The sequence below is a fragment of the Mirounga angustirostris genome, unplaced genomic scaffold, assembly GCF_029215605.1.
Source record: "Mirounga angustirostris isolate CCGP_5_RB_7025 unplaced genomic scaffold, mMirAng1.0.hap1 SCAF_4, whole genome shotgun sequence".
Classification (NCBI taxonomy): domain Eukaryota; kingdom Metazoa; phylum Chordata; class Mammalia; order Carnivora; family Phocidae; genus Mirounga; species Mirounga angustirostris.
Genome location: NW_026991712.1, coordinates 154,500,520 through 154,515,432, shown reverse-complemented (window position 1 = coordinate 154,515,432; position 14,913 = coordinate 154,500,520). Strand labels below are relative to the sequence as shown.

At 41.1% G+C, this 14,913-nt stretch overlaps 1 protein-coding gene across 1 annotated transcript in view; it reads right to left on the bottom strand.

Annotated features, from left to right (window-relative positions):
• GPBP1L1 (GC-rich promoter binding protein 1 like 1) overlaps positions 1–14,913 on the bottom strand; it is a 36,926-nt gene that overhangs the window by 1,142 nt on the left and 20,871 nt on the right. Inside the window, exons 5-10 of the mRNA XM_054512893.2 lie at positions 13,995–14,067; positions 12,575–12,768; positions 4,348–4,488; positions 3,344–3,502; positions 2,428–2,552; positions 849–951 (exon numbers count right to left, since the gene is read on the bottom strand). Coding sequence (XP_054368868.1) covers positions 849–951; positions 2,428–2,552; positions 3,344–3,502; positions 4,348–4,488; positions 12,575–12,768; positions 13,995–14,067 — 795 coding nt within the window. The remainder of the gene's footprint in view (positions 1–848; positions 952–2,427; positions 2,553–3,343; positions 3,503–4,347; positions 4,489–12,574; positions 12,769–13,994; positions 14,068–14,913) is intronic.

Genomic DNA, 14,913 nt, shown 5'->3' with positions numbered 1-14,913 from the left:
TTCAATTCTAGGCAGAATGTAGAGGGGGCCCTTCTAAGAGATCCAAGATTTCTTATAGCTGTGCTTTTTAAACTTTAATGTGCAAATCAATCATCTACGGATCTTTTTTAAAAATGCAGATTCTGATTCAGTAGGCAGGGTTTCAGATTCTCTATTTCTACAAGTTCTCAGGTGATGACAACGATTGAGAGAATAGTTCTGCGTAGCAGTCTTTATGTCAGCTGTAATTTCTCTTTATAGGACTTAATACGATTGTTATTTGTGCTTTAAATATAAATACCATAAATAAAAATAAGTGTTAAGTAAAATGTAAATATAAATACCACCAGAATATAAGCTCCATGAAGTCTGTAGACTCCATTTACCTTGTTCATTGCTATAAATCTCAGGATCTGGCAGTGTTTCACTCAGAGGAAGCATCGAACTATTTGTTGGATAAATTCAGAGGTAGTTTCTTGGCTCCAGCCAGAATACCAGAGAGAAACCACAGGGCTGGAGGCGGTGGGCAGGGGGAATAAGCCTGCTTCCCTAGAGACCCAGGGCTCAGCCCATAACCCTGGTACACAGCCTTGTGGTTCTGATAAGGGGGTAGAGCTGCCAGGATGAAAGAACATACTACTTTCTAGAATGTGCTAACTACTGACCCAGTTTTTGTATCCACTACTGGAGATCCCTGTTGCCTAGGCACTGATTCACTCTTCTGTATTTCTGCTATGGCAACTTACTTTTTATTTTCATTTCCAAGGTCCCTTCTCTCACACGAAACTGAGGCTCTCTAACGGCAATGGCTGCCCTGTTCCTTTCTCTCCTAGTCATTAACAGATCTCCAGGGAAGGTTTATGACATACCTGCTCTGTCTTCATGTGGAACTCTCTGAGCTCATCCTCTGTGAGGGGGAGGCAATTCTCATCATTTTCAGGATATTCCTGCCATCCCATTGCTTTCAATAACCTGGTAGAGGGAGGTCAGGCAAAGAAAATATGACATCTTTAAGCATAAGTGGGAAGCCCACAACTTTCCAGAGAAAACTCACTCGCCCAGGGGCAACAGTACCCCACTTGGGATTTTTCTTTTCTCCCCAGTGGGATAAGTTTTTTTTTTTAAATTAAATTTATTTATTTGAGAGAGAAAGATAATGCATGCACACGTAAGCGGGAGGAGAGGAGGGAGAGAATCCTCAGGCAGACACCCTGCTGAGCATGGAGCCCGACACGGGCCCAATTCCAGGACCCCCAGGTGCCCCTCCCCAGTGGGATAAGCTTTAATTATGGCTACTTAGGTGTTTGAATTAAATGAGGGATCTCCACAGTTGCTCCTTCCAGAGTATAAGAGCTACAGAGAGGAGACAGAAGCAGCAGAAAATAAGACTGCATAAGAGCCAAAATGTAAGGGCCCTCTCTGACAGACAAAACAGAGGAAGGAATCTCACTTAAAAAAAAAAAAAATTTTATTTATTCATTTGACAGAGAGAAAGCACAAGCAAGGGGTGCTGCAGGCAGAGGGAGAGGGAGAAGCAGGCTTCCCGCGGAGCAGGGAGCCCGATGCGGGGCTCAATCCCAGGACCCTGAGATGATGACCTGAGCCGAAGGCAGACGCTTAACTGACTGAGCCACCCAGGAGCCCTAAAATCTCACTTTTGGGGTGCCTGGGTGGCTTAGTTGGTTGGGTGGCCGACTCTTGATTTTGGCTCAGGTCATGATCTCAGGGTCGTGCGCATGATGGGGCTCCACGCTCAGTGGGGAGTCTGCCTGAGATTCTCTCCCTCTCCCTCTGCTCCTCCTCCCACTCTAAGAAATAAATCTTAAAAAAGAAAAAAAAAATCTCACTTTTGTCTCTCATAAGCAATTCAGCACATTTCCACATGTACCTAAGTTTTCCTTCAATTTCATGGCACCGTGGTCTCCTTCATACTCTTGTGATCTTGCTGACTTCTAAAGTTCTTCAGGACAGGAACTTCCTTTTAGGAAGGTACTGCCACACACGGCAGGCCCCATCTGCCATCCAGGTGCCCCAAACAGCTGGCTGCTCTATGTTCAAGGCCCTCATTTAAAGAACAAGCTCCATCCGTGGGGAGGCATGGCCTCCCAAGGCCTTTTAAAGGGGTCTTATAAAGGCTCACTTGGGCTAGGAGGGTCCAAGGGCCAGCACAACGGTCCTAGAAAATAGGTTCCCTTCTCCAAATGGAGTTATAAACCTAGTCTGAAAGTAAACTCATGAAAGCCTTACAGAGGAAAGTTGTGAAAAAGCTGGCAAATCTGTAAAGGAATGCCCAGTGGGTAATAGGCCAAGCTGGGGCATAAAGAGAGAACAAGTTATGGCCCATGAACACTTCTGTCTGTAGACCAGACGCCATCTGGGGTGTCTTAAGGATGTTCAAGCTCCTTACAGGCCATACACAGCATGCCCTGTGATCTGATCTGCACTCACCTGTGCTCTGCTTCCAGGGAGTGTGAAAGGACCTCCCCTTCCTCCTCTATAGGGAGACTAAGGCCGTTCTGATGACAGCCCTCCTCTCCGTTTTCCTTTGGTTCAGGGGTGCTGTTGTCCTCCAACTGAAAGAAGGGAAGGACACACTTGGTTCGATGACCCTTTGTGGCAAGATACACAATCTACGAGATTAAGGAGTCAGAACCAAGGAAACGTGCTCTCCAGAAAACAACTTCAGCCCACAGGTTTTCCCCATTTAAAAATGAGGACTTGTTCACCTTACTAAGATTTCTCAAGTATACCAACCGGTCAGGATCTTAACTTGAGGTTATGTCAATGGTGGGAGACGCTACTAGATGCTGATGCAGCATCAATGCTCTAGCCTTAACAATTCGGACTAAAAAGCTACTGTGCTCAGCCTTTAAAAAGTTCACCTTTCTAGAGTCCCTTGCAGCTAGGAGTTGCCATTTGATAGTTGGCCAATGTTGTACTCCTGGAATTTGCAGGGTGTGGCTTTTAAGAAAGCATTTTTAAAAGGGACATTATCGCCTTTCAGGTTTTTTGGCTCCCTGTCCTTTCCCTAACCAGAATACGGATGGGAAGTATAGAGGTCAGTAACCACCCTAGTCCAAGGTGACCAAAAGTTGTTAAATTTCCTGATAATCCCAATGAGTTTACCTGCTTAGCCTGCAACCTCTAACCTTCCTGTTGTAGGATACAAAAAAAAAAAAAAACGCTCTGTTTTATGGTTCTATTTGTCAGATTTTCTTATACTGCAATTAAATGTAATCCTAACTGATGAAAGCTTCTATAATTTACCAATTTTTTACAGCACTGACCAATTGAAGACTTAAAAAAGGACATACACAACACAGGAAAACCTCTGTGTTGCCCCAGAAAAGCCTTATGCTCTTACGTCCTCCAGCTTGTCACAGTCTCTGTTCTCTGAAAAGTCTCCATTCCGGTCATCCTTTAGAGTCTTCAAGAACTCACTCTTCCTGTCGGTAGTTCGGCGGGTCAGCTTGGTCAGGCGAGAGGAGCTGATCTCAATTGGAGGAGTAGTGCTGGAAGGACTCTGGGCAAATACCACAAATAGGTTGCTCCTGACAGCAAATGCAAGAACTGGGATTCTCTGGGTCACTTCTACATGGTACTGATTTCCAGAATCTGGTAGCCTAATTATCACTCTTTTACCTAAAATAAACTATCCTTTTCATTTAAATAAACAGACTTCAGCTTTGCAGGTTTTTTTTTTTTTTTAAGATTTTATTTATTTGAGAGAGAGAGAGAACGAGCAGGGAGGAGGAAGAGAGAGGGAGAAACAGGCTCCCCGATGAGCAGGGGGCCCGACTGGGGCTTGATCCCAGGACCCTGGCATCACGACCTGAGCTGAAGGCAGGGGCTCAACCAACTAAGCCACCCAGGCAACCCACAGCTTTCCAGGGTTTTTGCAGTTAAGAATGTATGGCTTATACAGCACCTCTTTGATCCTTTATGCCAGCCTAACACAGGCTGACCCCAGTCTACTACAGAGCAACTACTCCACTCTGCTACTGCCCATCTTCGGATGCAAATGGGAATCACCAGTAAAGAAATGACTCTGAGCGGGCACCTGGGGGGGTCAGTTGTTAAGCATCTGCCTCAGGTCATGATCCCAGGGTCCTGGGATCGAGCCCCACATCGGGCTCCCTGCTCAGTGGAGAGCCTGCTTCTCCCTCTCCCACTCCCCCTGCTTGTGTTCCTGCTCTAGCTATCTCTCTCTGTCAAATAAATAAATAAAATCTTAAAAAAAAAAATGACTCTAAACACAGCTACAAAGGAAATGGAATTAGAGCTTTACATGTCACACCATGTATCTTAGTATAAGTAAATGGGAAATAGCAATTCTAGAAAAGGCTGCTTGGTGTTCTCTTCACTCACCTCTTTAGGAGAGCTTAAAACTGCGCCACCAGCCAGTACTACTGCTTTGGTAACAGAGATTGGACTGGTAAAAGCAGATTCCCGGCTAGAGGAAAGGGATCCTGATTTGTGTTCCATTCTGTTAGCTTTCCATGCACTGGGCTACATGGGAAGAAAAAACAAATCAGTCAGAACAAGTACGGAGACAGAAGCTTAGCCTGGAAGATCACATAAAGCAAAGAATAAAATGTTATGTGGGAACATGAGTTCCTAGAGCTTACCCATCTTAACATGTTTGGGAGGTATGCAACCTCTTTCTAAGGTTAGGCACTTGAAGGAAAAAAGCAGATGGAAACCAGAAGTACCATGAGATATTAATAGGTATTCTCAAAAAAGAGAGCTCTAGTTTAGTAAGTGTGGGAGATGCTGAGATGAATAAACTTCAACAGGTTTCTTTACTATGCTATTTCCCAAAGCATTTAACTATACATGTGAATTTGAGAGGTAGCATTTCCCAAACTTACTGGACCCTAAAGTGTTCCCTTTTTACGGCATGTTTGTTAACCTCTGATGTAATCTTGATTCTTTAAAAAAAAAAACGTTATTTTCCAAGAACTTCAATGACAGGAAGCTACTTCTAGGCCAGTGTGGGCAATGTAAATGGCTAGACAATTCTGGTTGGTCCCTTCTTTGCTTGGCCTTGTGGGGTCTAGGCCCATTCTGTCACTCTGGCCCTGATCCCAATTATGATTGGGCACTGTTAGTACAACTAGAATATTCCTTTTTTTTAAAGATTTATTTAAGAGAGAGAAAGACTGAGAGAGCAAGCACACACAGAAGTGGGAGGGGCAAAGGGAAAGGGAGAGAGAATTTCAAGCTGACTCTGCACTCAGCGTGGAGCCCGATGCAGGACTTGATCCCATGACCCTGAGATCACAACCTGAGGAGAAACCAAGAGTTGGATGCTTAATCGACTGTGCCACCCAGGCGCACCCCACTCTTTTTGAGTCAATCACACTACCTGAGGAAAACAGGAAAGATAAAGCACATCAATGGAGTGAGGCTGAAGCAAGTGAAAAATATCCATTTTCCCAGAATGAAACAATCAGAACTGAGAGACTGCCAGGAAAAAGGAAGGACCTGAGTGAACAGAATTTCTTTGTTGGTATTAAAGAATACCAATTTCCTTAAGAAGGAAATTAACATAATTGGGTATCTATCAGATGGTTGTCATACTGTTTTCATTCTTAACCCGATCAGGTATAATTATGTCAACTTTTTACAACAAAATGACACTAAGGTTAAGAAAGTTACACAATTTGTCTGAGGTTACTCAAGTAATATGTAGTATTGTTTTTTGCAATGCCTCCAAAAAGAAGATGCACGCAGATAAGAGAGACAACGACCCAACTGGAATGGAGATTAATTTATTTCTTGCCCTGATGCAAATCTAAAGATGGCTGCTTATGTAAGGCTCATTATCAAAGATGATAGTTCCCCAGTAGCTTCCGCAGAGTTGTAGCCGGTTATCAGATGCTTTGTCTTTCTTTTAACATTGGCACCTCAGGACACTCCAACACTTGGGTTTTTGCCATAGTAGTATGGAAAGTTTACCAGACAGTGTTACATGCAACAGGATACCTGTATCTCTGCCCAACTTTATTCCAATTTAATCTTAATTTTCAGTAACTCAAACACTATGCTATATAGCTGGTTGCTCACTGGAGAAAACCTATGCCCCATGCCTTCTTTTATTAGAGGAATTCTATACATACAAATCCACCGAAGTGAACCACATATCAACCATGGGTTTTTAAAAAATGTCCTCTCCTTTCCTTCAAACTCCAAATCAATCCCAACTCTCTCCATTTCAAATCATCTTGCCTTCTCATACTGGACTGAGAAGTCAGAAGTCACTAGATCCAAACTTTCCCCAATTCTCTCCTTTTGCAACTCAAGTTCAATAGCTTCCTAACCCCCTTTTACCATTCTGTATCTGTTCATTCTCTTTCCTTTCAGAATTTATCAATTATTTCTTCCTTTCTTCTAATAAGTTCTTCCCCTTTATCTACAAACATGCTAAGCCACCTTACTGAAGCTAGGGAAAAAAACCCAAACATTTATTTTCCTTTATACCATCATCCTCTTATTGCCAAACTTTTCTGCGTAAGTCAGTATCTGCTGTCTTATACTTGCTCATTATTACTTATTATCAATTCTCTGCAATACTCATCTATCCCTATTTTCAATAAATAACCAAAAATCTTGTCGTCACATTATAGTCCAACGCCAGCTCTTAATTAAAAAAAAAAAAATCTGGGGCACCTGGGTGGCTCAGTCAGTTGAGCATCTGCCTTCGGCTCAGGTCATGATCCCAGGGTCCTGGGATTGAGTCCAGCATCGGGCTCCCTGCTGAGCAGGGAGTCTGCTTTTCCCTCTGACCCTCCCCCTTTTCTCATGTTCTCTTTCTCTCTGAAATAAATAAAATCTTAAAAAAAAAATCTGTTTTTGGAGAATGAGAGATTGCTATTACCCATCTTTTCGAACTTGCGCTCTTTTCCTTTCTGGATTTCCTTCAGTGGATGCAGGCATTCTTCAGAGCTCTAGCCTCAGTGTTCTGTTATAATCTATCTGTTTCTCCATTAATATCATCAGAAAAACCAGTTATTTTGTAACTGCTTAATCATTTAAATTGTTGAAACCATGTAGAAAATATGTAAAACTGTATCTCTACCCCTAACCTCTGAGTTTTTATAAAGACCTCCATGGGGCGCCTGGGTGGCTCAGTTGTTTGAGCAACTGCCTTCGGCTCAGGTCATGGTCCCGGGGTCCTGGGATCGAGTCCCGCATCGGGCTCCCTGCTCTGTGGGGAGCCTGCTTCTCCCTCTCCCACTCCCCCTGCCTGTGTTCCCTCTCTCGCTGTGTCTCTCTCTGTCAAATAAATAAATAAAATCTTTAAAGAAAAAAAAAAAAAAAGACCTCCATGAATGGGAGTGCCTGGGTGGCTCAGTTGGTTAAACGTCTGCCTTTGGCTCAGGTCATGTTCCCAGGGTCCTGGGTCCCTGCTGCTTAGTGAGGAGCCTGCTTCTCTCTCCCTCTCTGCTGTTCCCCCCTGCTTGTGCTCTCTCACTCTCACTGCTCTCTTTTTTTTTTTGAAAGATTTTATTTATTTATTTGAGAGAGCGGGAATGAGAGAGAGCACATGAGAGGGGAGAGGGTCAGAGGGAGAAGCAGACTCCCTGCAGAGCAGGGAGCCCGATGCGGGACTCAATCCAGGGACTCCAGGATCATGACCTGAGCCGAAGGCAGTCACTTAACCAACTGAGCCACCCAGGCGCCCTCTTAAATAAAATCTTAAAAAAAAAAAAAAAAAAGAGAGAGAGAGAGAGACACCTCCTTGACTAGTGTCGTCTGGCTTAACTAATACTTCCCCCCACCAATTCCCAATTACCAGCTATACTTAATCATTTGTCTTTTCCCAAACATGGCATGTTTTTCCTTCCTTCCTTTTTTTTTTAAAGATTTTATTTATTTGACAGAGAGAGACACAGTGAGAGAGGGAACACAAGCAGGAGGAGTGGGAGAGGGAGAAGCAGGCTTCCCCGCTGAGCAGGGAGCCTGATGTGGGGCTCGATCCCAGGACCCTGGGATCATGACCTGAGCCGAAGGCAGACGCTTAACGACTGAGCCACCCAGGCGCCCCCATTTTTTTTTTTTTTTTTTTTGTAACAATGGTTCCTCTGCCTGGAAAGCCCCATCTACTTGCTCCCTAACAAACTCCTACTTGTTTTTTGTTTGTTTGTTTTTGTTTGTTTTTTTAAAAGATTTTATTTATTTATTTGAGACAGAGAGAATGAGAGAGAGCACATGAGAGGGGGGAGGGTCAGAGGCAGAAGCAGGCTCCCTGCCGAGCAGGGAGCCTGATGAGGGACTCGATCCAGGGACTCCAGGATCATGACCTGAGCTGAAGGCAGTCGCTTAACCAACTGAGCCACCCAGGCGCCCCTGTTTGTTTGTTTTTAAGTAATCCCTATACCATGTGGCTTGAACTTACGACCCCAAGATCAAGAGTCACATGCACCATGGACTGAGCCAGCCAGGCACCCTGAACTCCTACTGTTTCTATTTATTTATTTATTTATTTATTTTTTAGATCTTTTCATTTACTTATTTGAGAGAGAGCGGGAAGGAGAACACACGTGGAGAAGGGGCAGAGGGAGAGGGAGCAGATTCCCCACTGAGCAGGGAGCCCGATGTGGGACTCGATCACAGCACCCTGAGATCACGACCTGAGCCAAAGGCAGACGCTCAACTGACTGAGCCACCCAGGCGCCCCCCTACTGTTTTTAAACTACTATTTACTGACTACTTAAGATGTGCCACTATTATATTCCAAGTACTTTTACAACTTTAATTTCATTCTTTTACCACAAATATGTGACAGATATAAATAGCTCCAATTAATTTTTATGGTAACAAGTTTAGCAAAATTAAGTAACTTGCTGAAAATCATAGTCTGACTCTAAAACCTGAATTCTCAACTTCCTCCTTCCTTTTTAATCCTTCAGGATAGGAGGCAGTTGGAAGTACCGGAAAGAGCTCTGGACTGAAGTCAGACAAACCTGGTTTAAGAGTCCTGACTCCATCACTTTATTAGTTATGCAACCTTATATTACATAATTTCCTGCGTCCTAGGATTAGAGGAGTAAATGTTATAGAATATATGTAAAAGGCCTCATGAAGGTCTTGGAACACAGGAGGGTGTCAACAAATGGCCATTCTTTCCTTTTCCACTTCAAAACCCAGTTCAAATATGACCTTATACTATAAAGAGTCTGAGGACCCTCTCTATGCAAAGGAGAACATTTATTTTTTATATCTGTCCCTCTAGTAGATAACAAACTCTTTAAGATTATTGTGTACCTCTAGTGACACAGTTTTTAGATACTCACTTGTAATAACCGTTGAATGCCTAGAGAAAATGACTGGATAAATCCCAGTCATCTCACCTCTTCCTTCCTCTAATATCTCACATTTCACACATGCAGAACCACTCTCATCAACTTTTCCTGAAAACTGATCTTTCTCTCTTCTTAACTCCAGTGAATGGCTCCATAGTTATCCGTTTCCCAGAGAAGAATGTGCGGTGTCCTGTTTCCTTCCCACTGTGTGCCTTCACCACCTCCATTCTCTGCCCACTTTCATCATCCCTGTTCAGGCTTCATTACCTTCTGCAAGGACATTCATAGCCTTTACCTTAGTTTTTCTATTTTCATTCTATCCTCGACTTAGGATAGTCCTACATAACAGAGCTAAACTAATCTTAAGCTCTGTGTCCTGACTTTTGTACTTGCCACTTCTTCACCCTCAAAAGCTTTCTTAGGTGTCTGAGGACATACTGTTTTAACTCATTTTTATATTCTCTATGGTTTAACAGAATGCTTGCAGACATTTCAAATGAAGTAACACTTTAAGGAATGGAACAAAGTGTGTTGATAATAATAGCTGTAATTTATTAGCACTTACTATACGCCAGTTTTAAATACCTCATAAAATCTCATTTACACCTCACAAAAACCTTAAAAGATAGGTACTACTATTCCATTTTATAGATGATAAAACTGAGACTTAGAACTTAAGAAATTTGTCCACGGTCGTATCACAAAGAAGGTACGAAGTGGACTCTACTCCAAAGCCCTGCTGTTAATTTCCAAGCTATACTGTTTCCTAGATAGTTGCTCTCTTGACTTATATTCACATTCCTTCCCTTCTACATCAGACAAAGAAGTATCCCAAACCCTTTCAAAGAAAATTCCCCTTGTCAATCAGTTTTATTCCTACTCATTTCTTCCTAGGTCACGATTCTTTAATGACCTCTTTCAAGTATATTAAAAGGGCTTCTTCCTACAGATTTTCTCCATCCTTTCACTTAACTTTACCACCACCTATATTCTATTTCCTTTCACTATCAAGTCTCAAAATTGCTACTACCTCCACTTCCACCCACATAATTCCAGAATCCCCTGAAATCTTGTTTCATCCCTACACTACTCTCCGAAAACCTCAACTCAAAGGTGACCTAAACCTTTCCAACTGCTAAGGTCAAAACCCTTTTTTCATTTATTTTCCTCAACTTGTCAGCAGCAATTGTTAAGTGTTGACAACCCCAGTTGCTAACTTAAACTCACCTACCCAGATTTTTGTGATATTATACTATTTTTTTGATGTCTGAATTACAGTTTCTTAGTCCTATTGACTATATCGGTATTTTCCTAATATTTATAAATTATTAAATATTCCTCCACGTTTTATTTTCTCATTCTTTACTCTTCCACTCTTTTTCCTTAGAGATCTTACCTACCCTGAAAGCTTCATTCGTTACCACTAGGATAAGGACCCCTAGTCTGGATATTTCCCTAGTGCTCCCAGTAGTAATTAAAATAGATCATTCACCATCCCTCAAATATTGCCAGTGTCTTCTGGTTTCAGAATTTGTATTTAACCACCACTTCTCTTAATGATGTGCAATACTCTCCAGACTTTTTTCTGCCTATCCAAATCTGGACCATCCTCCAAAGATCAGTTCAAATGACAAGTTTTCAGCAAAATTTTCCTTGATGGTCATAATCTGAACATTAGTGTTTAATTCATTTAGTTATTCTAAGTCTGTCTAGAATTTGATATTAGCATCTGTTACTACTTTATTTCACACACATCACATGAGCTTTCATGTTGTTATATCTTATTATCCCAATTAGACTTTCAGCTCATAGATAGTCATGACTCATGTTGTACTTACCTGTATTGCTCAGAACCACCAAACACAGTGCTTACACACAGAGGAAAATGAATAAATGCTCACTGGTTTTCCTCTCAATAATGAAGTAAAAAAAAACTTTTTTTTTTTTTAAAGATTTCATTTATTTATTTGACAGAGAGAGATAGCGAGAGCAGGAACATAAGCAGGGGGAGTGGGAGAGGGAGAAGCAGGCTTCCCGCGGAGCAGGGAGCCCGATATAGGATCCTGCAATCATGACCCAAGCCGAAGGCAGACGCTTAACGACGGAGCCACCCAGGCGCCCCGCGAAGTAAATTCTAATTACTTCTGTATAGTGGCTAGAATTCATTAAAGCAATTATTATGTGCTTTTGTGAGGGTGCTAGGGATACGAATATGGAAAGGATCTGAAAGCTGCCCTTAAGGAGATTACAAATGAGGAAATAAAGAAATGTAATTAATTGTTATAGATATTGTGATAAAAGACAAGAGTGCTATTCAAACAGAGATCTAAAGATTAATGAGATCTTAAGATATGTGTGATAGAAAAGGATTCCCAGAATGGATGACGTGAATTTGAAGGATGAATAATTTTCCAGGTAAGAGAAAGAAGGGGTAGTAAATTATAAAAGACGGATTAGGCTCAGGCTATAAAGAATTATACATGCCACTGCTAAGAAGTTCTGACACTGTATTGTAAGATCAGGGTTGGTAAGGAACACTCATGGGCCAGAGGCCTGTTTCTATATGGCCCCTGAGCTAATAATACACTTTTTACATTTTTCAAGCGTTGTAAAACAAACAAAGAACAGAAAGAAAGGAAGAAAAGAAGAGAAAGGTAAATGTAACAAAAACCTTGTGTCATAGGTGACCAGCAAAGCCTAAAATATTTATTATCTGACTTTTTATAGAAGAAATTTACCAAACCCTGCTATAGATGGTTTGGGACTGCTGAAGTGATTGAGGAAAGGATGTCATACATTCAAATTGTTTTAGGACGATCATTCTGGCAGTTTTGTGCAAGATGAATATAGGCAGATGAGGAAATAAAAGGGTGCATTACAATAGTACATGGGAGGTAACAAGGGCATAGGACATCATAGAGGGAATAAGTAACAGGGAATTTATAATTGTTTGGTACAGGGGAATGAGTGATGATAAGGAGGAAAGATGAAGCCAATCTAGATAATCAGCCAAGTGATCAGATGGATGTTGATGCTATTAACGGAAACAGCAAATCAGAAGAAGCAAGTTTATGAGATGAAGCTAATGAGTATGAGGAAACCTACTAAAAATCCAATTAGCAGAAGTAGAGAGTTTGGAGACAGAATAAAATACTACACATATATTAGGTACTAAATGAGTATCTGGTGAATGGTTCAATGGGAAAAAATAAATTTACTAAATTTTTTCCTGATTTATTCCCAAACCTCTGCTATGTAAGGTTCTTACACTTGATTCCAAATCATACCTTGGAAGGAGGTGGCGCAGGCTTAGGAACCAGGTTCTTATAGACACTTGGAACCATGGATGATGATTTGTTCCCATTTGCGTGGTGAGATCCTGGTGAGGTGAATGCAGCGGAGAAGGCAGCAGAAGGATCTTCTTTGGAAACTTTTTTGATGACTAGCATTTTGGAGGGTTGCTTGGCACTAGGTGGGTTTTCTGTGAAATACAATAGTGAAGAGGCAAAAGAATGTCAAATATTGGTTAATACGAAGCAGTATATATGAAGTCCTCACTTTCAAAAAAGAGCTGACAGGTGACACTGAGGAACAAACATTTCTTGGTGTGCACTTAACAGTTATTCTCAAAAATAACACTATTTGGGAATTATAGGGAAAAGGCTGCATATGAAGCTGAATTCATAAATCAACCAGGAAGCCCAAAGGTGTTAGTAGTCCTTCAGGGGCATAACTTGTCTAGTATATGGTATGATCACTCAGGCACACACCAATCAAGAATATATACAAGTATGGCAGTTCCTGTCAGCATGGGAGTGGATATAGATGTGGAAATCAGGGAAAGGAGGCTACCCTGGGACCTTCTGATGAGGCAAAGTGGAGCAAAGCCTTAACACTACTAACAAAGGGGAAACGGTACAACAAGCACCTTTAATCCTATAATTCAAGATCCAAAACCAGTATTTAGATATATTAAAGCCTTCCCAATAAGATGCCTAACTACTGAATTAATGTAGGGACTAGGAGAGTCTCATTTGTAAATGCCAACGATTCCAAACCTACAGATCAGGTTTTAAGAAATACACTGATTTGTCTCTTAATTTTTTTATAAGGCTAGTTATTCCCAACATGTACACATAATTGTGTGTATTTATGTTTTCACCTTGCCCTCTACACAACAAGCAACATTTATAACTGCCAAACCTGCCCCCCAACACCCTTAAACAAAAAAATCCTCAACAACTGGAACCTGGTTGAACAAAATCGTCTATAGGATGTGGTATTATACACCCTTTCAAAGAACACTTTAGAAGACTACTAATATGAAAGAATGCTTAGAAAATACCATTACATTTGCCTACCAAATATTTAAGAGATAATTATAACACAAAAAATTCACTTTGTTATAAATGAATTAGCGATGTTAATTAAACATTACTTCTCATAAGCTTTAGATAATTCTCCCTTTGCTTAAAATCTGCTTTCAAATTCAGGGCTTTACAAGCTCTCCATTATCTGTATTATGACTCCACTACCATTACATTTCAGTGGTATTTTGGGTGGACACAGTAAGAGATAATAGGTGTTAGTTACCATGTGCAAATGAATGAGATGAGAAAAAAAGAAACAAAAAAAAAGAGATAAATTTTGCTCCTCTCCTCTAAGAAAAATTTAAAGTTGTGCCTTTAAAATGGCAAATCTACCTACCCCACACTCCAGAAGGGGTCCCAATAGGTCTGCATGGCTGATTCTGTTTGCCAGCTTCTGGATTCAAAGAAGGCTAGGAAAAAATGGATATTAACGGTTGATAAAGAAAGCTAATCATTTTGGCACTTTTCACAAAGTAGTCATCACCATGGAACCTATCTGATAATTATGTATTAGCAGCACATATTTAACACTGTATTCAGAATCAACAAGTAAGCAGAAAATATTGAACTGCTAAATCAATAGATCTTATATTAATCTTAGGCTCTCTTGGGTTTCATTCCCTTTAACATAAGAGGATTAAAAAAAAATTTTTTTTTAAATAAATAGACTAAATGCAAGTTCGCATCTTCCGATAGGGTATGTACACCAAGTAAGGAGGCACGGGAAACTGAATGGACAAGAATGTAGATCACTTTTCTCAGATTTAAGGACAATCTGGTCAGTGAAATGTGTAGTATGCGTAGCTTTTCTGAGACTGCTTTAGGGCAGAGGCAGACCATGTGCCAGGGACTGTGCTAGGAATACAAAGGCAATTAAGATAATTAAGAGGCCCTGTGCCCACAAGGGTCACAGTCTCACTACAAAGATACATACTTTTAGACAAATAAGCACAGTAAAAGTTATAGGGTCTACGATGAAAATTTATATTAGAGAAGAAGGAACAGTCAATTCCACTTGAAAGAAAAGTGCTATCAGAAAAGGTTTCATTAGAGGTTCGATGACTAAGAAGAATCCTTAAAGATGAATTCCAAAGCTGGAAAACGCGTGATTCCAGGAACAGAATGCTCAATGAACACCCAGACAGGAAAGCAGGAAAAAGAATAGAATATTCAGAGATCTGCAAATAGTTCAGAATCATTAGTACTAGGGAAGGAGGGGACCTTTCTGTGGTCAAAGAGATGTCTAGCAAAGTAGG